Source organism: Helianthus annuus, chromosome 12 (genome assembly GCF_002127325.2).
Source record: "Helianthus annuus cultivar XRQ/B chromosome 12, HanXRQr2.0-SUNRISE, whole genome shotgun sequence".
NCBI classification, from domain to species: domain Eukaryota; kingdom Viridiplantae; phylum Streptophyta; class Magnoliopsida; order Asterales; family Asteraceae; genus Helianthus; species Helianthus annuus.
In genome coordinates, this window is record NC_035444.2 from 129,601,267 (window position 1) to 129,626,270 (window position 25,004).

Genomic DNA, 25,004 nt, shown 5'->3' on the forward strand with positions numbered 1-25,004 from the left:
GTATTTTCAAAGAAGGGGAAGATGAGCACTGGCGAGGGGAGGAGAACGACGGAGTACGCCGTCAGAGTTTGCTAAAGGAGATGATAGACGACGGAATAGGTCGGAGTTTGCTGAAGGAGATGATAGGGAGGGGAGGGCTTGGCACGTGGGTGCGGCGAGGATAGGGGCTGTTTCACCGGAGAAGAAAGGGGGCAGTGTGGGAGAAGATAACAAGTGAGGTTAGTGGTATATTTAATAATTATTTATTTTATATTTTTGTTTTATTTATTAGACATTTAAATAAAAGGATGAATTGACCAGAATACCCTTATGTGAATAAATTTAACTAAAAATTTTAACTTAGTTAGGGACAAAGGACGAAAAGTGAAATGTGTTTTGCAAATAAAGGATTGTGACTGTAATTATTGAAGTTAAAGGCTATCCGTTGCAATCCGATACAAATATAAAGGACGAAAAGTGTAATTTATCCAATAAAAAAAGGGAAAACAATTTACCCTAAAACACAACTAAAACAAGGGCGAGGTGAGGTGAGGCGTTTGGTGGATAGGGAAAGGGGAGAGATGGCTGCTGTTGCAAAGAACGTTCTCAATGGCATCAAGGAGAGGGGTCTCATCGGCTTTGCACGCGAGCTCCGTGAACAAGGATTTCTGTTAGTCTTTATCTCTCTCTTTCTTTCTTCAGATCCGTCACTTTGTTCAATTCGATCATCATCACTTTCTTTTAACTTCTAGGGTTTTAATCTGCCTATCGTATCGTATAGATCGATGATGTTAGGGTTGAGAGAAACAACAACACACATGTCACCTGGACATGCCAGTTAGCTGATCTCAAGATCAATGCCTTTTACTTGCTACAACTGTTATTTTTGGGAAATATACACTGTCTTATTTCATAGGGCATCTGCTTTTCTGTTAGATTATTATTATTATTGTTATTGTTATTGTTATTGTTATTGTTACTGGAGGCGGCGATCTATTACAAATGAATAGGTTGATTTTAGTTTTTTCAAGTTAAAGAAGATCTATTTTTGCTTCAACAAGTCAAAGTGGTATTGTATATGAGGAGGATAAAGGAATATGTTTATCTTGTATATATGTTGTGTGTTGTTGTGCTAAGGAATATGTTTATCTTGTATAATATATGTTGTGCTTGTATTTGGGATTATCGTTATTGTTTTTGTCTAGTTTTGTTATATGCACGCCACTGTACTTGACTTTCTTTTGTGCTTGTTTCAGGAACTGTCTTACTGATGGAAATCTTTTGTAAGTAAAGCTACTCCATATTTATATGCATCAGCTAAGAACCACTATTTTATAGTGTCGTAGTTATTGAAGTCATTTGTTTGTTTGTTACATTTCATCACACTCCTACACAGTAATATAGTATGGTTGGCATCGTATTCTCTTGCACAAGGTGTGACTTTGATAGATTTTTGTTTGGCACGTGAAAGGTTAAAATCTTACTAAACTACTTTACATCTGTGTGTGTGTGTGTGTTTGTATGCCATTTAACTTGAATAACACCATACAACAGATGTGTGGACGCTCGGGGGGCAAAAGTGAAAGTGCACTAATTTTAACGTTATTTTACTAATTTCGTGAAAATAATGTTAAAAGAGGGGGATGGTTGTTAATCATGCATCATGTGGTGGCGTTGATAGCCGAAAGACAAAAGGGTACATGCACTAATCGGCCTTTGTCTCGATTGTTGAGTATTATGTGCCTTGTGTCCAAGGCTTGATGCAAAACTATTATCGAGCCAGGGGTCTCACTGGAAGCAGCCTCTCTATTCCTACGGGGTAGAGGTAAGGCTGTCTACATCTTACCCTCCTCCTCAGACCCTACCTTAGCTTTGCTATTGATGGGATTTACTGAGTATGATGATGAGCTATAGGCATCTTAACTCCATGATGAGATTAATGGATCATTGCTTATTTTAATAAGGGTGACTTATGTTTAACAATCATCTCTTGGAACAGTAAATGGGATTCCTTAGTTATAGTTGTTCAATATGTGAACCGTGAATTAAAATCCTATCCTCCAAACACAAATGATGGAAACAACTATATTCATCTAACGCTATTAGGAATTCACAGCAGCACACTTAATCACAACACAGAGTGTGAGATGTCTTTTTGTGGCTATTCGACCTCAAAAGCATGCATGTGTAGAGCTTGGTTTAAAAAGCGTGAGGCACTCTGAGACATTTAGGTCCCAAAAAGCTGACGTAATGCTCAATGTGCAACCAAATAAGCTTTATTCACAACCAGAATCTGCATCTGTCTCATTTGTTTTACATATCAACCTTTTTTCTCAAGGTTTCTTCATCCCTTAACTTTGACCCGGAATTACATGAGGTGCTACCCCAAGCACCTGATGCAATTTCTTGAGAACCTTGGTGTAGAGTAGCAGTTCTGTTATGAGTCTCTAGTGCAAACCGACGTGTCAAATGCCCATCACCCTAGGTCTGAATTATTCAAGTGAGTTTCATCACCGAGCAAAAAAGGAGAAAAGTTTGTCTATGATGATCGTCACTCATATCTACTTAGCATCTTTTTGTCAATCACAATTTGAATGTCTAGATCTTCAGTTTGCACATTCAGTAATCTGGAACCATAATATTTCCGGGTTGTAAATATTTAGGCAAACGAAGATCCACAACATTGGTGCGACATTAGTGGGTGTTGACAAATTTGGCAATAAATACTATCAGAAGCTTGAAGGGACACAATACGGTGAGTGCTGTTCTTTGTTTGTGTTGTTTAATGACCACCCCTTCTTTTTATTATTATAATCATCCTCCTATCCTATCTTCTTGTTGTACTATGAGTTGCAACTTGCAACCATATATTTACTTGAGGAAGTTGGATTATTCTCGTGAAACGGCTTATTGTTTTACAACTTAATGATCTATAATTCTGTATTGTATACAAACTTATGGAGTAAACATAAAATGGCCTTAACTTAAGTATGTGAAATTATATAATAACCATGTTGGGTTTTTTTTTTTTTTTTTTTTTTAATATGGTAGGAAGACACAGGTGGGTGGAATATGCATCAAAGGACCGTTACAATGCTTCTCAGGTCCCACCTGAATGGCACGGTTGGCTGCACTTCATAACTGATCACACTGGAGACGAGGTAAGTATCAACACCTCCCTCCCAACTGTATTTATTTATATTAAAAGTTTTGGAATGGAAATGAAAGTGAGATCTCATCATGTTTGTTTTATATTAATAGTTCAGGGTCCGGTTTGGCTTGTTTGTCAAAAATTCTGGGCCGGGTTGGGTGTGGTGGTTGGTATGTCGGTATTAAAAATTTTAAAATGATTAAAGATGGTTCATGATAATAATACATACAAGTACTTGTTCCAAAAACTTGAAAAAGTACATAAATAATAAAGAGGGTAAGCGGTCGCTTCAGTATACGTGGCAGGTTCTAAGTTTCAAACCAGACTGAACCGCTAAACGTGTAAACCGAATCGTTTGGGTAATTGGGTGGCCAACTTGCTTTGGTTTAGGCTGTTAAGGCAGTTTTGAACACCCTTGAGTGAGGAACAGAAATGAAAGCGGTTGTAAGATTTTTGTTTGTTTGTTGCAGCTTCTAATGCTTAAACCGAAGAGGTACGGGTTGGATCACAAGGAGAACTCTACAGGTGAAGGTGATGAATACATCTATCATTCCAAGGGGCACACACTGAACCCTGGCCAGAGAGACTGGACCAGGTACCAGTCCTGGCAACCCACTAAGACCCAGTAATTCAATTTCTTTCATTTACAAGCCATTATCAATAAGCACACTTTTTGTGTGGTTGAAAATTGCTAAACTAATTCAACCATTATAACATTTGTTTGCCTTCCTATTCTCATGTTGAATATGAATTTAGTGTTCCTCAGCTATGATTTTGTTTGCTATATTGGATTATAGTCCATTTACTTTAAATTTGTCTTCTTATAAATTGATTTCTTTATAATATTCAACAGTCTAGTCGTCATTGGATCTGTACTAGTATCGGAATATTATAACAATGAAACCCGAGAGGTCGGATCAAATCTAAGTAGAAATTTAGAACTTAAACACTAAGTTCAAAGAAAATACTTGGATGTCATGGAAAAAAGAAACCCTGTTAATTGTTCTGTGTAAGATGTTGATAACAATAAGACCACCTACTCTGGGTGGACTCTAATTGACGGAGGAATGGGGTTTGGTGGATGGCACTAGGTTTGAGGCGGTACCCATCAACACCCACAATTTCCGGTCATATATCTTGAAATGCCTCGCGCAAAATAATTGACATCTAAAAGAAACTGGGGTCTCCTTTGCATTTATTAATATTAAGACGAGATTAGGTTACATCAGTCGATGACTATTACTCTTTTGAGTTGCTTCCCTTTCTAAATCAAAGCTGCATAGCAAATTTTTCGACTTGGCGTGAGATATCATGATCTCATTAATCTACTAAATTTGAGGAGAATCCCCATGTTAGTACAAATCTCTCACTCGCTCGTTGGCAACAGTTTCTCAACTACATGCGCATGCGCTTAACAGGACACCCGACACCCACAAACCCAAAAGATCCATCACACTAATACCTTTCTAGGTCCACTCTCAGCAGGTCGTCAAGTTTCAAACCAATTATTTAAAATGCCAATGATTGTTGGAACTTTTCGATTGACAATTACATGCAACACAGGTGTATAACTTCTGGTCATTCCCTCGTATATCATACCTTGTAGGATGCCCCAACAACACAAGTTTAGAACAAACAATCGAGGATAGAGTAACACCACCGAGCTAACAGTAGGATGGTAATTTCCGAACCCTAAGCTACAGCCACACCACTTTAGGTTAGGAAAGAGAAAAATACAATAAAAAAAAGTTATGACGACTGTGTAACACCTCAGCGCTATAAACAAAATACAATCCATAACATTTGCATTGTCGGAGCACCTTTTATTTTTTTAATCATACTTGTATAATTAGAGGCCTCTTGATGTAAATGTGTAATCTATTTATATACATTCTATTACCTCAATAACAATATACGATAAAATTCTTTTACCAAGTTTTACATGGACGCTTGTCCCTTGTGCCTCTGGGTCAACTTGTCGACTGTAAATGGGTTTGGACATCAAGCTATCGAAGAGGCCATTTTTTAGCAACAATGGTTAAAACCTTTTGCAACCAGTTGTGCTTATTAACACTTAATAATGATTATTTCGTGTTGGAGTATTTAGAAAGGAAGGAACGAGGTGGTTTTCAACCAAATCAGTCGTAGCCTGCAAGAGATTGTGAGCGAGATTAAATCGAGAGGTTAAGCTTGGTTTAAAAATAGAACATCTTGTAACTATATTAGCTGGGGTGAGTGGTGTAAATATCCGATGTATATGTTGTAATTGCTTTTTCTTGCCCTTTGCCCGTTTGGGTCGGGGGTGTGTATTGTTCGGCCTTTTGCCCTTTTGGGTCGGAGGTGTTCTTTTAATGAAGTTCTCTTTTCAAAAAAAAAAAAAAAAAAAAAAAAAAATTAAATAAATAAATCTTTACATTATTATTGAGGCTCAACGGTATGGTAATTGCCCCGCCAAGAAGAAAAAGGAAAAAGAGGCTAGGTTTCACATAGCGAAAACTTGGGTTGACTCGGTTTTTGCTAAAAAAAAATTATTTGTTTCTTTTGGTTTTATAAACCCAATAAATAATAAGGGATTTCGATTAGCAATGCTACATGCAATTTCACTTAATAATTACATTGTTGTAACTTAGAGCATCAACATCAGTCAGCTACTTTATGTGTAAAACCATGCATAATCCTAATATCCTGAATTTGTCTAAAAACAAAGGGTCAAACCAAATATTACAAAATCTAATTGGTTCATATTTAAATTGTCTACCACTCAAAACATTCAGATAAATTATAAGTGTACATATCAAGTACTGGAGACCCCTAGTTTGACCTCTTATTTTGACTTTCTACAGTCAAAGCCAAAATAAATTCATAACACAAACATATATAATGAGTATTATTTGCGGTGCCTTCTCTTTGGTTCAACCCTCTGTCGTTTTTCTTCTTCCCATTCTCTGTCATACATTCTAAGGCACATGAGTTAAGGATGACAAACTACATCTTTGCCATTTTGCCACCTGTTGTTGGAACATATAAAATATTTAACTTAAAAAGATGATATTCAAGGATACGGGTCAGAGTCACGACGGGTCATCTTAGTGGGCACATCTTTCGCGTGCATACGGGTAGGTTCTTCCATGTAAACGTTACGTGGAACGGGTGCTTTTCGGTCCCCCCTATCTCTCGTGACATCATATGATGATGTCATGTTAATATGAAGCGGAGGAGCTGGAGCTGAAGCTGAAGCTGCTGGTGAATATTCACCAGGCTCCGAAGCCATATGCTGCTCTCTTTTAAGTTTTCGCCTTTTTGAGGCGTTCACATCCAGCTCTTCCTTCGTTGCGTTAACTTTTTCTCTCTCCATATCTCTTTCTCTCTCATCCATCTAATTTCACAAACCATGAAAACAATAAATTAAAGAAAAAAATAGCTTTACATAATAATCCAAGATCTAGGGCCGGAAACAAACTGAACGCTCTACGAACAGTTCGTGAACCGTTCAACGGGAAGTTCGTTTGTTTAATAAATTCGAACAAAAAATCCGTTCGGTAACGTATTCGTTTATGTTAGTTTGCGTTCTATAGTTCATTAGTGATTTTAGTTTTTATATAATATTTAAATACTTCAAAGTTCCGACAAATAAAATATTTAGCAAGTATCAACGTATTATATATTATGTTCATGAACGCCTGTCTGTGTTTGTTTGTGTCCATTTCTGTTTCATTAACATTAGTTTGTGCTTACGAACATTCGTTTGCGTTCGCCGCCTAAAATTAACAAACGAACACGAACATAAAATCCCGTTCGGTATGTGTTCATGAACACATATGTTTCCTTAACAAACGAACACGAACAAGTTCGTTTGCCCTAATAAGATCAAGAAGTAGGAAAATAAAAATTACGGATTACCTTGTTTGAGAATGCTTCGCGTTCTTCTCGTTTCCTCTCTCGGATTTCTTCTTCTCGTCTTCTCTTTGCGTCTTCTTGAGAAAGCAACATATTTTCCTCAGACCGTCTGCGTTCTCTGTCATCATGTCTTGGAGACAACCTTTGTGAATGTCTAGCGGTTCCGAATCTCCGGTCAGAATCTTCATCTCTTCTATTTGCATTTACGGATTGAGGAACAACGTGTGGCAGCAGAGGGGGAGGCGGTGGTAAACTCTGACCACGAAACCGATCATCCTTGTCAGCAGGATTATCATTGTAGCGCCCTTTATTTCTGTCATCTTTACTACCTTTATCAGAATCCCTATCAACCGACCTCTCTCTACTGTATCTTTCCATTGACCGGTCTCTTAACTTTTCCATCACATCATCTCCATGATATCTTTCTCTGTGCTCCCGATCATATCTTTCAACTTTCGGTTTATCCAACTGCTTATCACTAACTCTTACTGGCTCATCCTCACTTGCTCTCTCTCTATCTGAAAACCGCACCTCGGGCTCGACGTCTCTCAAATCATGTTCCCCTTTTCGCCTCTTGTTAAACCGGTCCTGTTCTTCAGCGGGGCTTGTTCTCTTCGTCGGTTTATCATTACTTTTTGAGGCGTAAGAATTTTCAGGCCTTGGGGAATGAGTCGGTCGGGATGAGGTTCGTCTTTGAACATCCATGGGTTCTGATGAATCGTCTTTTCTCGATTCAGCCAATTTCAAAACTCCAGTCTCGGGATCTGATGATCTAGAGGATGATCCTTTTGCTAGTGCGAAAACCTCATGAACGGGCCCACCAAGCTTAGGTTTAGTTTCCGTTTTCACAGCATCCTGTTTTGGTTGCTTTGGTACAGACGCAGTAGAAACTGATCTCTTCGCAGCAGGACCTTTTGCTGGATTCTCGGAATCATCAATCTGCTTTTGACTTTCGGCTGATCTGGGTGGTCCAGCTAACAAATCTGAACCGTTACTTAGTGAACCGCCTTTTCCTTTATCATGTTTACCTTCTGAAGGTTTTGTTCTTGATGTGTTAGAAGTCCCGGAATCATGATGTTGAACTGAAGTGGTTCTTCCATTTGCAGTTTCACTTTGAGAAGCGTTAATAGTTGCTGGAGTAACATAAACGGATTTTGAAGCTACTGGTGCAGGCTTCAAATCAAGATAACCCATTCCGAATTCTTCTTCTGTGACCCATGAAGGCTGTATGGCATAATGAAACCACATCAGTATGCCAACAAATATCGTGTGTGTATACATATATAGAAAAAGTGTATCGTATAATTGGCCTTAACGTACATTACGTACGCGATTAGAATTCGCACGTTATAAAAAAAGCGCATGCATAAAATATGCAATATCGCATGTTGGTGTCGATGAGGAAAATCGCATGTGGGGATAGATGAGGAAAATCGCATGTGCGTTTATCAGAAATCGCATGGTATATGTATGGTATGAGGAAATCACATGTGATAAAAATCGCACGTTGAAAAACAATTGCGTACGCAATGTACGTTAAGCCATTTTGTAAGTTAACTGGCCTCTCTCTCTCTCTCTCTCTCTCTCTATAAAAATAATGCATGGTCGGTGGACCATGCATTATTTTTAATTCTGCCCCATAACTTTAGATATTTTACACATTCAACCTTCATAGTTTGGTAAGTGACACTTTGACTTCTGAGTTTAGATAATTGAGAACTTTGACCCCTAATATTTTTCTACTTAATAACTTTATACCTCTCTCTAACATTTCAATTCTTTTGTTTAAATTACTTTTACGACTTTTACATCACAACGTGCGAGACATTATACCCCTTTATTTATGCCTAACCATGTTAATGTCACAAACGTAACGTGTGTGACAAAGTAAAAAACCAGTCATGTCTCGTGCGGGCATCACACGTTAATATCATCATTATAACGTGTGTAACAAGGTTGAAACACAGTGATGCCGCCGCAACGCGCCATGGGTCAAAAATCTAGTGTGTATATATATATATGTGTGTGTATGTGTTTAGCATCATCACCTTTCGAGCAGCCAATGCTGCAGCAACACCAGTAGCCAACACCTTTAAATCTTCTCTTTCATCACTCTTAAGTTTAGCAACCTAGAAAGTTGGAGAGAATATAAAATAATAATTTAAAATAAGTTCGGCATCGGCTAACTTGAGCTAATGAATCTGAGATGCAACTAAAAGACAAGTTTACCCTTTTCTCAAGGTTGATCCCGCTTTTCCTAGTAACGGGAAAAACATTTGAAACTTTTGTAAGCAAAATAAGAGCGTTTCTAATTTCCATGTATTCTGTAGATTCCAAGCACTGGATCAACAATCTTGTGATTCTCTGACTCCATTTCCAGTGCACCTTTCAGCAGTAAACAGGTGCATTAGAAATCATAATCAAGGGGCAAATTTGGTTATTATTATTAGAGTAAATTACGATTTAGAAAAAAAAAAGACGTTGGGGGCCAAAAGAGTTAGAAGAAAAGACGTTAGGGGCTCAGATGTTAAAAGATTCCTTTTTGGGCTAAAAGGGTAAAAGTGATATAACCACATGGGCCAAAATCGTAATTTTTCTCTTATTATTATTATTATTATTATTATTATTATTATTATTATTATTATTATTATTATTATTATTATTATTATTATTATTATTATTATTATTATTATTATCATTATCATCTATATGAATTGAAACTTCTCATGAACAGTAACTTATTTTATGTTTTGTTTTTTAATTTTTTTAGGGAGTGAGAAAAGAAGACATATATCAAAACTTGAATTTTGTTTTGATAAAGTGACGTGAAAATGAGGATGGACATTTTCTTTTATTTGTTTTGCTGTTGACATATCCATTCAATTCTTTAGTTTAGACGTATCTTGGTTTTTTATTGGCATAAGCATTCTTAGTTGTCTTATTTTCTATTTTCAAAAATAAAATTACAACTTTAAATAAGAAATTTATGGGTATATTAACCTGTTGATTTTTTATGTTGAACAAATGAGAGTTTATAAAAAGTATAGAAAGTTTCTTAAAGTTAATTATATTGAGATTAAGTAGATAAGACGGATGAATTGAGTTTTCTTTTTCGTTTGCTATACCGAGTGCATCGAGACTGATCAAATTCTAACAAACTTTGATATTGGTACTAGTATTACATTTTATGGTTTCCAATCTAAACTTCGTTTTTTTACATGACTAACTAAATCAATACTGTCGGAAGAACTTTGGTAACAGTACCTATATTCGTTTTTATGGTTTTCCATTAAAAATTTCGTTAAAAATGTAGTTCTATTTCACTACAGAATATCTTTGTATATCATAAGCTTTAGCACGTGTCGGTATTATGCTGGTACAGTGATGAACCGAATTGATCCAGTCCCAACAATAACGGTATCTGGTCAACTTCGACTGAACATCATCAGTATCGGTATCGATACTATTAGAATCGTTACTAATATTCTTTTGTAGTTTTCGATCGATATAAAACACGTGTCGATATCCTTTTGAACATATCACATTTTAATTTTTGGCTTTGTCTTTCATTTGTGACACCGAGTGGCCCGATACCGTACTAATACAATCATGAACTAAACCGATGCTGACCAAATTCCCGCCGCAACGCGCGGGGGAATTCAACTAGTTAAGTATAAGCAAAAATACAATATACAGTGGAAGTGTTTATTAATTTAATATTTAATATTATTATCTCATGATTGCCAACTCACCTTGATAAATTGGCTATATGTGACACGCTGGCTATTTGGGTATCTATAATAGACAGCAAATCCTGGCATGTTTCCACATTCACGTTCATATATAGATTCGTCACTCTGCACAAAATAGTCAAACCATAAAGGCAGTTAAGTAGGTATTTTTGTAAGTGTAGAAAGTTGCAACTCGGCCCATTCACCTACAAATGGATCAATTTAAGTTTTATTTTATAGGTCAAATGAGTTGAGCTAACGATATAGCTAAAAACGAAACTGATCAAATGAGTTAAATATCATCAGAAGTGTACCGAATCTATATATGAACTGTATTTTGCACTTGATTATAAACTAAATATTTTAATTACCTTCCAATAATAGGCAGTCTTGAGAGTCTCAAAGAGAAATCTACCAAGGCGGCCCACCTCGTACTCCGTGCAACAGCATATCATTGGTTGTAATGTTTTACATATAAGAACATCAATATGGTTGACCGTGTTGAAAAAAGGGGTGCCAAGTGAATGAAGGGTATGAACAAACATAGCACAATAAACAGCATCAGGCATGCTGAATGTACATCTAGGAAATATGCACCGTTGAAGGAACTCCATGTTAATCTTCAATGTATCAGGGCATGAACTCAACCAATTATCTTTCTCACGGGCCAAACGTCTACGCACAGACGCAACGTTTTCTTCATGTTTCTGGAGTTCACTAGTTAACTTATCTAGAGATTCTTGGATCTTTTCTTTATCTTTCTTTCGTTTGGTGATTGCTGAATTGGAATTATCAGAAAGTTCTTCTAATGCTTTAAGAGCAGCATGCTGTTTGGCTATCTCAGACTCGTAACGATTTCTCGGTACATAAAGATCATAAAGTGTTAGCCCCCAAAACGTAGCGTACAGATCAGGCGAGAGACTGTTCCAAGCTTTTGCCGGTAACACTGTTCTAACTGTCTCCAGAAGATCTGACCACCTGTCAGAAAAAGTCAAATTAGACCCATATATAAAAAAAAAAAAAAAGTTAAATGCTATTTTCGTCCCTGAGGTTTGGCCAGTTTTGCAACTATCGTCCAAAGGTTTGTTTGTCCGCATTTGGATCCAAAAAGTTTGAAATCTTGCCATTTTCATCCAACTCGTGAACTCCATCTATTTTTCTCCGTTAAGTCAGAGGCAGTACCGTCTTTTTAGACATTTTTTATTTAACTAAAAACACTATAAGAAATAGAATCAACAGAGATTAAAAAAATGTCTAAAAAGACGGTAATACCCCTGACTTGATGGATAAAAATGGATGGAGTTAACGAGTCAGATGAAAATGGCAAGATTTCAGAACTTTTGGATCCAGATGCGAAAAAACAAACCTTTGAAAGAAAGTCGCAAAACTGGTCAAACCTCAGGGGCGAAAATAGCATATTACTCAAAAAAAGACCTAGAAAATATTACGTTACGGGTTTGCGAGGAGGACCAATATCGAGTATAAGTCCACCCTCCTTCCCTTGAGCTGAACTACTTGAACTTTCATCACAATCTAACGGCCAAAAAACATCGGATGTAGTCTGACATCTGAAGAGCCTCATCACAGGTCGATAAATTAAGAATGCAACCTAAAAGAAGTATAATTAGGAAGCTGTTCTAATTAAAAATTAGGACAAAAGGATAATTGTAATTATAGAGAAAAAGAAACCTCAGGTTCAAGGTGGTATAAATGTATGAGATCATGTAGATCTGGAACCAACTGAGCATATGAGTTTACTGATGTCATTGCACCACATAAAAATTCGACATATTGCAGAAGGGATCCGTGACATCTATCCAACTGTTCACAGACCATCTTAATGTGAGGAGAATCGGCCTCAATGACAACCCTGAGCAAAAATGACATATATGATAACTTAGTACTTACAGAGCACATAACATTGTAACATGCCTAGAAACGGCAATTTTGACCCGCATATTTATAAACGGGTCGGTTCAGGTTATGTATAATCTTCTCTTAACACATCAAACAAGTAAAATGAAAAAGATATTACTCACACAGAACGATGCTGAGCAATAAGTAGCAAAAGTGGAATTGCGAGCTTGGGCTCATCCTTTGGGAGCAATGAATCTCGAAGTCTGTTGGTGGATTTGATTAAAGCCTGCCATAAAAACTAGGTTAACCCACTATAAAAAGAAAAGTTAAAAAATAATCGGATGCTTCTTTGCTACACATGTGAATTAAGAAATAATAAACCTTATTGTTACGGGTGGCACCAAAAGAAGTAGCCTGATATCGTAGAGTCTCGCTTCCTGCCATAGCATCCAACTGCTCTTCAGTCATGTTCTCTGTATACTGAACATTAGCCATTTGCTGGATAAGTTCCTGCACAAATGATAAACCACTTCATTAACACTTTGTCAAATACTCAAACGTGTAACAGATGCTCTTCTCAACAGGATTTCAAGAGAAAGAAGAAAGAGAAGCGTAATTTTATATCTGGTTGTACCTGCAAGAGAACAAGTTCAATCCCACTCCCTTTTTTCAGCTGATTTACTAGATACTGGAATAGACCCCTGAGTTCCATTGATGGGTACTTTTTACACCTGCAAATAAGCACTTTGTAGTTATTCTTGGCTAAATAGTATCAGTTAAAGTGAGACGAAAAAAAGGTGAAACCTCAATGCACGCCGTCACATATCACTACAGTCATAATATAAGGACCAGAATTAATAAGATCCACTCACTAACACATGCAAAAAATTAGGACAAAAGTTGAAGACAGAGAACTTGTCACCAATGACACCGAAGAAGAAGAAGTATGTCTTATTCGAGTTCATATGATCAAAGCATTAATGGTTAAAGTGTGAATGAAATTGAAGATTACTTCTGCTATATCTGCAGTGCGGTTCAATCAAGAACTACTATGATCACTTCCAAATTTTCAGGAAATATTGAAAAGCAATGATATGACCATTCAATATATTTTAGCGCATGAAATTATATACAAAATCCCAAGATTAACTAATGTGAATGAGCTGATCATTAAACTACCAAACTCACAAATCAGTACTTATCAAAGAGAGCCGGCGGTCCAAATACAGTTTAATGAGCTAAAAAATGAATACAAGCAAAAAATATATATATTTGAAATAAAAAAATATCGATTTCACATCTAGTATCCAAAACTTTACAAGTTAATGCATATAAAGGCAATCTACTAGTGGAGAGAGAAAAAATAGACAACTTCACCACTTTCTTCTAGCAGCAATGTAGGAGTCGCATGACAGTAGAACAAGAGGGCAAATATCACCAGGTAGCTGAGGTGTGACTACCGGATTATGACATACAAGAATACACATAAACGCCAAGCATCTCACAATATATCCCATTCATTGTGTGAAAGTTCAGCATCAAATTCAGTAGCTTTGGAAGATGAAGCTTAAGAAAATACTTCAGCATTCACACTGCATGTCTTTATTCGGAAAACCATTCCATGCATTGCCTTCGCATATGACTGAAATTCCCTCTTATTAGTAAATGTAGAACACATACAACAGTCGTAAGGCCCGCCCTAGAGGGGTTTCAGATTGAAACTTATGTTAACTCCAAACCAGTAAGAAAAGAATAGAGATTCAACATTTCAACCAACACCCACCAAGGGAAGATCCAAAACAGATAGGAGTCCCAATCGCCACACAAGTCAAACCCCAGGTGTTTTCATAAAAACTTTTTTCACAATTTCATATGCAAGATTTGAATCCCGTCATACAAAACGAGTCGTAGAAAAGAGTCCATATCAACAAAAGGGTTTCATTTATCCTGCCTCCAAAGGTCCCTTCTTCAGTCAACAGGCATAATGCCGGCCTACACTAGTTTTTAGGGTTTAGGGTATTGACATGGTTGCTTTCTAGTACACTACCATGTCAACAAAAGGGTTTCATCTATCCCGCCTCCAAAAGTCCCTTCCCTTCTTCAGCCAACAGGTATAACCCCCCGCCTACACTAGTTTTTATGGTTGCTTTCTAGTACTACCATAGTACCATGAGTTAAAAATCTTGAACTTAGTGATCCCAGCTATGGCATTCAAATTATCATACCCATAAGAAAGAACTCCGGTTCACATTGAAAAAAACTTCTCTTTTAACAAGATACAATCATCGATCATGCTTTGTTCCAAAACATCCAGCAAGACAGGTCCTTGTCCCTCTTTTGAAACAGAGAAAAGGAACAAAGGACGCCTAGAGGATTAGGGCTTAGTGTCTCCAACAGACCAAAATGAACACAATGCACCTCGGGTTTTCACTTAAAATTTCATCTTCCAGATGCATGTCCCAAAATCCAAGCTAATAACGGAACTTCTTAAAGCTCAAGAAAATCTGAAATTGTTCATAGCTTTAACCATGCTGCTGACAATCCACAATCCGGTCGGTAAAGATTGCCATGGACTCTAGTTAACAAAACTATATATTGGTAAAAATGTCACACCAGCACTATAGGGCCAACAGGAAATAAATCACTTAAATAAACAATTATGCAAAAAAGATAAACACAATATACTACACAACTCCATAGGTACCTTCACAGTCTTAAGTATAATGAGTTTAGGGTCAAAGTATTCTAATATCCTACATTTAAGTTCCAATATCCCACATGGAAGGTAAAAGATCATGAATCCTAGCCAGTGGCACATAAAGATCCAAGAATATAAATTTTATATAAACAAAACAAGGCAACAAAAAAAGAGAAACGTTTACGTACAAATGACCCCAAAATGACGCCAGAGATTGAAGCCAGTCTGATAAGTTTAGACCGTCATCTTTTAGCTTTTCACGACCACCTTGTACCAGTCGTTCAATGACAACATATTCCAAAATATCATACTCAAGCTGTAGAGAAAACCACAAAGATCCAATAAGAACAGCACAAAACAGAGTGAAACAAATCAAATATAGAAAGAAAACCGATGGTCAAATAGACACCTGTGTCAAATATTTGAATGCATCTACAACTGGAGCAATCATATCCCTATATGCCTCTATCTGTAAATTAGAGTTAGAAAGGTAAAGTTATTTTGACAGCACAGAGAGAAAAAATGCAACCAGAACAATGATGGAGTGTGTACAGTCCACCGTACCTGGTGAACTATGGTTCGAAGCACAGTCATGGGATTTGCGTGAGCTAACTTTGCAACCATCCGTCCAAGCTGCTTTAAGTTTTCCTTTGCAAGCCGTTTCAGGATCCTTCTGGTGTCCAGCTGCAAGAAAAACATACGATCAAATACACTTCTAGAATAATCAAAGGGCAACTGAGTGTAATAATAATGTATATATAACCTTTGCTGTCTGCTTTGCAGATAGAACCATGGGGTTGCACTCGTCATCCTTTTCCCATTCCCCATATAAACGATACCTCGCCTAACAACATGAAATTCATTAATTCAGAGTTGGGATTTCATCAAATAATCAAAAACAAAAAACAAACCTCGTAAGGAAGTAGACTCAGTACAGCCCAAATCTCCTGTCCAACAGCTGGATTTGCTGGTATTAACTGAAGTGACGGAAGTAGACATGCACCAAGTGCTTCCTCAAGGTTTAACCTAGCGTCCTTTAGGTGGAGCCGAGGAGTTCGATTTTCACTCAAATTCAAGTCATCACCAGAATTGACACTTCTGACTGCAGAAAGGTAATAACCTCTCAGCACTCTGCATACCTAATCATAAACAAGACAAATGTGTTCGTCATTCAGGAAAAACTATAGCAGAAACATATCAACATTTAACATAACTTGGAAATATTAAAAATAAAAATGCCCACCTTCTGCAGTAGTAATGTATCACGATGAAGATAGGGCCCAACAGAAGTAAGCATCTCGAATAATTCTTTTGGGAGATTAATAAATGATTTTTTCGTGAAGTTAATATCTGTCTCCATTGAATCAGAATCGGTAGATTGAAGCTGTCGCTGACGAACAAGTTCATAAGCAGGAGAAATTGTTTTATCAATGAGCCTGTAAATTGACATTCCATATCAAACTTAAGAAAATTTGAAGAAAAACACATGTGTGTATGTATGTAACTAATTCAGATTTACCTAAACAAACCATCACAAATCCGAATATGTTCAACTGGATTTAGTGGCGCGAGACGGCGGAATAGGATATTTGCATGATACCTGTAAACCAAAAATACATTCAATATAATGTGGTTCATATCAAAGAGCTAAAACAATTTCTGAGTACATGATTAATATATTACAGATGTGAATTACCAGTCATCCACAAAAAGAAAACCTATGAGCAGGCCTAAAGTTTGACTGTTTTCAAGTTCTGAAGAGCGCTCTGTAACTGCTTCACTTTCCATATCTAAAGCAGCAAAAAGATCTACCGTCACGTCTCCTTGTTTTTCATCATCCATAAGATCCTTTCCAGTAGCAGCAAGATTTATTTTACCAATCTTATTAGCCTGTCGATGAGAAGAAAAAACTCAAAGAGCTAAATATTAACAACTATAACTACAGTCATGAACAACTTTTTTTACCTCATCAAGTCGTTTTGCAGAAAATTCATTATAATGATCAAAGGCGTCATTGTCCTCAGGAAGAAGATGTGCATATCTGAATCACATTGAAGCAATTTCGTCAATACAATCAGGAATAAGGATGTCCATGAAGCTAAAATTTCTGGATGAAAGTGTTCATAATACTCACATGCTATCAAGATCTAAAAACTCCTTCTTGACCAGTAGTGCTGTAAGCTGATAGAGCCCAAAAGGTACCGTATTATTTACTTCTGTACGGTGATAATATTGAAACTTGAAACCAAGAATTTGTGAAGCATTAGACTGCAAGAAACAAACAGGAATGATTCGTTAATTCTTTTCTATAAAAAAAGCTTTCAAAATGCACCATTAACTTGTCAAAACCAAATAAACCACACCTTGGGGAAAATAGGAATCAGGTTCAAGAAGACATTGTTATCTGGCTGAAGTTCAAAACACTCCAATACCTAAAATTCCATATAAGTCAATAGATACCCGTGACTCGTCTGTTATCCCTTATCACATTAAACAAAGCATATTGACTGAAAATGAGAAAATAAGCAACTCACAATGTCGAAGACACGGTTTGGATCCAAATTGAAGTGTCCAATCAACGACTACAAAGAACAAATTAGTAATTAAAAAAACAGGTATGGGAAAAGTAGCAAGAGAATAATTTTCAGTAATTAGGTTCATGTTTAAACCTTAATTATGCCGACTGTTGCTGCTGATGCATTTGGAGAGCAAACTTCTGAACCACATAGAAGGGTAACCTACAATAATAAGCAAAAGTGAGACTTGCAAGATTTAAACCTTTTCAATAAAACATGTTAAGTTAACAAGTTGCATTGTTTGCGTCACATTGCTTTTTTTTCATAATCGTAACCTAGACCAAACTATAACATAACTTAAGTTTAAACAAGTGCACTTCTGAATCACACAAGTCGTAAAAGCCCAACGAAAACCTAATGTAGCGAGCAAAGTAGATGATTGAAGAATTCTATGCTTAATGTCTGTGTATAACATCAACATATTTAGGTGGACTTTCAACTCCAACATGAAATTATAATTCTCAACTTTCACTAATTACAACATATTATGGCATACCCATTTTTTCTTCACAATTATGGTCAAGATAAACTAATAGGTGTTTCAAACAAGAGATAAAATACAATCAAGTTTTAAAAACAGAGACTGAACAAATAATACCAGCTTGGCATAGCCTTCGCTTTCTTCTCGAAGAAGGTTGAATTTAGTTTGTTGATAAAGAAGACGAGTGTTAACCCTAACCTGTAAACAAAAACACATAAACGTCAAAGCTCACACATCCCAAAAGCAAATGTAATTTCACCCAATATAAGATCTAAATGTGGTAAAAAAAAAAAAAGCGGATATCGGTCAAGGACATATTTGAGATATCGGTTATCACGGTGGGATATCGGTAATTTTAATATCAAGCAAAATTTATAGATATAGCAATTTAAAACTAACAATTCAGTACACTCTCCTACCATTAACAAAATAACCTTTTGCAAATTGCAAAACACTAACAATTGTAGCAAGTACTGATTAAGACTCAAAGCACTAACATTTAACACTAACAATTAACAATTAAGACTTAAAACACTAATAGCAGCAATAAGAAGAAAAACGAATGGTAGAACTAAGAAGAAAGATATTGATATCGGGAAAATCGGTGATATATCGGTCGATATTTACATGGAGACCGATAACCGATATATCACCGATATTAACTGCAAAGTATAAGATACCATTAATAGGTCTTTAGCAACCCAACAGTAGGCAGGACAACATTTATAGAAAGTTCAACATAACAGCAAATAATCATATGATAAAATCTGTAATACAAGGATAGTTTGAAGCATACCTCTTTTGACTTCAAATCAGCAGCCTTTATCTTAATCATCTCTGAATCCCATAGAAATTCTTCCTGTGAGCTCCAAATCAGGTGGTTCAATCTTAGTCTCCAACAATGTTGACTATTTAAGTATCAGTGTACTTATAGTATTTTCTATCAACATACGAATATTATATTACCTCACACCGTTCATGGAACAGTCTCAAAGGGACCACAGAATGTTCCACCATCCACTTTGCCTAAAAAACAGGAAACAATATAAGTAATGACATGGCACTAGCATAGAATACACATGTGAGAATATCATGAAAATTCCACCTTCCATGTATTCTAATTGATCAATATACTCGTACACTTTCATACACTTTTTTGAGGAAAACGTGAAAACCACAAATACAAATATAAGCATACGTAAAACAACAATCAACAATACAAATTGCCACCACAAGATTCAGCAAAAACAACTCCTGAATAATGAAATACAGCATTTTTTTGTCAATGAACCATATTCAAATAAACTATCCACCCCAAGAACCCCATTGAATCTCTCTTAAATAAAGTAGAAAATAAAACAGGTCAAATCGATTGAATATTAACAAGTATAAGAATATTAAAGGATCAGATAGTTATATAACCAATTGGGTTAAGTATAAGAAATGAGTTGAATAAAAAAATAGTATTGACAATGAAACAACTCTGATGAGCCCTATGGGTTAAATATAAAAAATAAGTTCGATATATAAGAAATATAAAACGATATGGGTAAAACAAGTTAGATATACAGAACTATAGAAAAGTGCTCGAAAAAGTTCCGAAATTCGAAAACTTATGAAAAGCCTACAAAGAAAAAAAAAGTAGTGACGTTTCTAAATCCTAGTTACACATATAGGAAAGTGAATTTTCTCTTCTCGGAAAACTTTTCCAAAAAAACATTCATTTAAATATGTTTCCACTTTGTAATTTTCCCTGAAACATTTCATAGAAACGGGGGGTTTTTTCCAACTAAACAGACACATATATTCTTGAATTTTGTCCTTCCAACTTAGCTATTATTTGATCATTGCAAAACTATCTCCAAATTACTTCAACCACTTTGTTCTTGTGCTAGGATTATCTAAACTTGCATAGCCTTAACACATACACACACACACACACACGTAACAAACTATGCATATAAATTCATATATCTCTATGTTTGAATAAAATGCAGGTTCTCACTGTCATACACACCGTCATTAATATCAAATAGACTATAGGCTACTGTATACTAAAAAGAATCACGAGACAAATACAAAGACAAAATTAGAAACAGAAGTGCATATAATTTATAGTCTCATGAACAAGAGCATAAAACTCTAGCAATTGTCATTTCCAACTGTGAATTAGAACTGTTTAGTGAGCTCCAAAGGCATGAAAGTTATATCCCCTACCTACCCATAAATTTATCATGAATTATAACCATGCATTTACCACAACAAGAAATGAAGGTTAAATAAATACTGACCAATTTAATAAGACGAGCACGATATTCTCCAGGCATTGTAAGCTACAGAAAAAGTCCAACACAACTATAAGTTAAAACAGCACCATGCACCATAAAACTGCTTAAATAGATATTACATATTTGCAAAATGATTTGCATAGCAAAGGTATACGCTATGCAGTTAATAGCGGCGCTATAGCGGTGCTATAGCGCGCTATAGCGGTGTAGCGGAGGTCTGGCATCATAGCGGTCCAAATAGCGGTTGGGCATAGCGGTTCCGCTAATAGCGGCGCTATAGCCCGCTATTTGACCGCTATATGTAGTCCTTTATAGCGGCTGAAGCAGTGATATTAGCGGTCAGCCTTGGTTGAGGTCTTGGAAGCAGTTCATCATCATCAGAGTTCAATTGCTGTTCATCAAAGCTGATAAAAATCGAATCAAAGCTGTTCGATTCGATTGCTGGTCTGATACTCGAGTTCATCAGAGCTGTTCGATTAGTGTAATAGTGTTCTCTTCGGTCTGATACTAGAGCTCATGAATCTGTTCTTGAATGTATTAGTGGTCTGATACTCATGAATCTGTTACAGACTTATGATGAAAGTGGGGAGTGGGAAAGAAAACGGCGTGTATGATGAAAGTGGGATAATTAGGGTTATTTAAGTTTGGGTATTTTAACATATAACCCCCCTCCATCTTCATTAGTTTATATTTAGTCCTCATACTTGTGAATTTATATATAAACAATATAAAATTAATGGTATATGTATATAATATATATAAAAATACATAAATTATGCATGGTATAAAAATTACCGCTATATCACCGCTATACCACCGCTATAACCTATATATCGTATAGCGGACCTTGACCGCTATCCGCTATTTTACCGCTTTAACTGCTTAGGGTATACGTATATACATATAGTGGTCATGTCTCTTGATTTAACCATGGGAGAGCTATCATTCCCAGCCTAAGCTTACACAAAAAACCCACTAATATCCCGCAAAGAGGTCGAAGTGCAACTTCGATCACCATCCGGAGTTTGATCATAGTTGTCAATAGCGAATAGCATAGGATGGAGACAAGCTACCTATATGCTACGTAGCGATAGCAATGAAATAGCGGGATCTATTTCATGTTTAGCGATACACTAGAAGAAAATTGTAGAAATATTTTACTTGTATACTTTATCAAAAATCCGGTAAAGAGCGAAGAAGAATATGCTTTATTTTTCAAACCTGAAACAAAAACCATCTATATCAATCAAAAAACCCTGAATCCCCGCTATTTAGTAGCTAACCCTCATATGGCGACATACTCCTGCTTTGCTACGCTATTCGTCATAGCGGGCAGCCGGGCACTATGTTCGCTATTAACAACCATGGGCCTGATAGCCTCATATTGAGCAAGATCATAACCAAAGCACGGTTGTTTTAAAATGAAAAAGTCATACGAATTCGGCACTAGACTACTACTATTTCTAATCCTACTAACAAAAACATTTAGCAAACAACAAATCTACAAACTACATGAATTTCAATGATGAATAATTGGGGGGTCGATTCCTCAGTTGTTTTGGTATTTCTAATACTATCCAATAGCCTCTAATCAATCAAACTTACACAAAAAATACCACCTAAAACAAAAAAAATGAACAGAAATAGAAAAACACTCACATCTTGAGCCATTTGAGAAACAATATCAGCTAAATTAGAAGCCACTTCATCATCAGAAACCCTATCTGAAAACTCAACCAACTCCAATGCTGATTTACACTTCTGAATCGGCAACTCTCCTCTAACCTAATAACCATAACACATGATAATAACAAGCAAAACAACAACAATAACACTAAAAATACATCATATGAACAACATCGGTACTCACTATGTTCCAACAAAGCTCGTACAAATAGCGAAGAACTGGCGCCGGTGCCGGTGGTTTGAAGGTGCTGCTGCCGTTCTTCCATTCACGAATACATTCATCGGTGACGTATTTACACTCTAACGCTGGAAGAGACATGAATGAGGAAGAAACTGGATTGAAACCCTAGATTTGTGTGATGAATTTGGCTGTATAAATTGAGGGTTTTTGTAGTTTCCTATTTTCAGGTTTTTTCCCCCTTTTCGCTTTTATATGTTTAAGATGGCGTTCATCGAATCCGCGACCTTTTGCCTCATAGAATGAGTTCCGTTTTTATTTTTATTTGGTTTACTAGCGGAACCACCCGATCAGTTTTTAAGCGGACCACTGCAGATTCAGTTTTTTAATTACTTACGGGTTATTAACCTACCGCAGCGATTTTAAAACCATGAAAAAAATTAGAGCTGACAAAACAACACAAGTTACACTTCTCAGCCATACAGGCCAATTTTTTCTACTTTCATGATGGATCATTACTTTCGTGCGTTGCCAAAGATCTCCCCATACGTTCTTAACAAATTCCATTGGTACCACCTGCAGTTATATTTATGTATTTCAATTTACGTAATAAAATTTACATCTACTTATTGTAATCATTATATAGCATACCAGTTTCAATGATACAGGCTCTTCTAATACAGACACGCATGACGGAATCACCATTCTTTTCTCCAATGGATTCACGATTTTTTGGTTTTAGGATTTCTTACAAACTTTAAATCTGAAGATGATCCAAGATCTGACTCTACTCCAATCATCCTAAGTACCAGCGACGACGAGGCCGATGATGACGCTTATTGATTCGATTCAAACTCAGTTCGTAAAAAAACATGGAAGAAAAAGGTCAATAGGTGAAAGGTGGAGTCTTTCTAGCGTTAGTTTCACCTTTGTCGTTACGTACTGGTACGTATATCTCACCTATTTGTATTATCTATAGTTTTTTTTAACTTTTTTTTCATGTTTTGTTAAGTAATTTTGTGAAGTTCATCGATTTGTTGGAAAGGTTTGATTCAGTTTGTTTCAGTAAAAGTTCGATTTTATCCTGTTCAGGTATAAATTTTCACATCCAAACACTCCCTATAGTCACACATCTTGATATTGGATGCATGGAGTCTGGTCCGGTGCTCGCGCAAAGTAAGCAAAATAGTAATCTGTAGATTGTTGAAAATAAATAAACATGTTTCATTTTTAATTACTTTCTGACGGAATAGAGGGGTAAGGTACCATGAACCCGAATATTGGAAATCTGGTGAGAGTGGAAACAAGTATTATGTCGTGCCATGGGACAATTATATGCCATTTCAAAAGATTTGGCTATTTATATCTCATTAAGTCAGTTAAATTTCACTTGCAATCATTTTATTAAGGCAATTTGGATTTAAATAATCTTAGTTTTTTGTGAATTCAGGATCGGATGAATTCCTTGACCGTTGAATGCATAACACTACGTGAAATGTGCGGAATCCAATCACGTGTGTAGACAGAAGACAATAATGTAATTATAAACTGATTACAATTACTGATATAACAGTTACAAAACTGAGAAATCAAACGGACAGAGTTTCCCCACTCAAGTCACGAAAAGTTACAAATGACAAAGACCCACTCTCCTATTTATAGGCAAGACCCATCCGGATGAACTAAGGAAGCGGATGGCCTCCATCCTGACGGATGGATCTCATCCGGATGGATGGGCTTCTGGATGGACACATCTTGCATTCGTTCGGATGGACTATATGTCCATCCATCCGAATGGACTTCAATGTGTAACAATGTTGCCTTTTGCATTGTTCAGCACCGGTCTTGTATCATCTGACAAAGCTACGTTACGTGATTGATGCAAGCGATAAACATATGCATTCACAGACTCCCCCTTGGATATTGTTGCGTTCAATCTCGTAACTTTCTGTCTTTCTCTGAGTCTTTTAGAAAAATTAACATTGTCAGCAACACAGACTCTCCAATCTCTAACAGAATCCCCGTGGATCTGCTTCTATCTACTCCCCTTTTCGTTTAACTCCTCCTTCAGGCTCCCCCTTGCTTTAAGCTTCCGTGCTTTCAGCTGCTAGGATCATCACCTGGCTCTACAAGCTCCCCTTACTTTGAGCTTGTCTTCAGACCCCCCCCCCCAAGCTCAGCTATCAGGATCGTAGTCTGGCTCAATCTCCTGAAAATTCTCAAACAATCTATAAGATTTTGACAATTTAAAGTTCAAAATCAAAAACAACCTAGCTTTAAACATATAACATTGATAAGTTGGAGCATTTCAAATATGTGACAGAACAGGACATCGTTTCTTTGTTTAAAATTACACTTTTTGCCCCTAATTCAATATAAAATTATCTTTTTGCCCTGGCTCAAAATTTACGCTTTTGCCCTCAGTTCAAAAACCCATTTCTAATTCTACTCTCAGTTGTTATCCGAATCACTTTAGGATGCG

At 36.5% G+C, this 25,004-nt stretch overlaps 2 protein-coding genes across 2 annotated transcripts; one reads left to right on the forward strand and one right to left on the reverse strand.

The window, feature by feature from the left end:
* Nucleotides 1-495: 495 nt before the first annotated feature.
* LOC110895905 (probable NADH dehydrogenase [ubiquinone] 1 alpha subcomplex subunit 12) lies at nt 496-3,942 on the forward strand. The gene is made up of 5 exons (XM_022143291.2): nt 496-649; nt 1,236-1,262; nt 2,643-2,734; nt 3,031-3,140; nt 3,601-3,942. The coding sequence occupies exons 1-5, from the start codon at nt 561-563 to the stop codon at nt 3,757-3,759; spliced, it is 477 nt and encodes a 158-aa protein (XP_021998983.1). The 5' UTR covers nt 496-560; the 3' UTR covers nt 3,760-3,942.
* A 1,844-nt stretch (nt 3,943-5,786) lies between these two features.
* On the reverse strand, nt 5,787-22,817 carry LOC110895904 (THO complex subunit 2). The gene is made up of 31 exons (XM_022143289.2): nt 22,529-22,817; nt 22,318-22,443; nt 20,662-20,703; nt 19,337-19,396; nt 19,167-19,229; nt 18,488-18,568; nt 17,983-18,051; nt 17,848-17,895; nt 17,677-17,745; nt 17,448-17,581; nt 17,279-17,354; nt 17,010-17,203; nt 16,833-16,913; nt 16,557-16,749; nt 16,225-16,452; nt 16,077-16,157; nt 15,878-15,997; nt 15,723-15,782; nt 15,502-15,629; nt 13,250-13,346; nt 12,997-13,125; nt 12,798-12,901; nt 12,448-12,628; nt 12,207-12,367; nt 11,130-11,736; nt 10,780-10,884; nt 9,257-9,412; nt 9,076-9,156; nt 7,031-8,251; nt 6,193-6,506; nt 5,787-6,087 (listed from the first exon to the last, which is right to left on the reverse strand). Exons 1-31 carry the CDS (start codon nt 22,661-22,663, stop codon nt 6,018-6,020), a joined length of 5,214 nt encoding a protein of 1,737 aa, XP_021998981.1. The 5' UTR covers nt 22,664-22,817; the 3' UTR covers nt 5,787-6,017.
* Nucleotides 22,818-25,004: the final 2,187 nt, after the last annotated feature.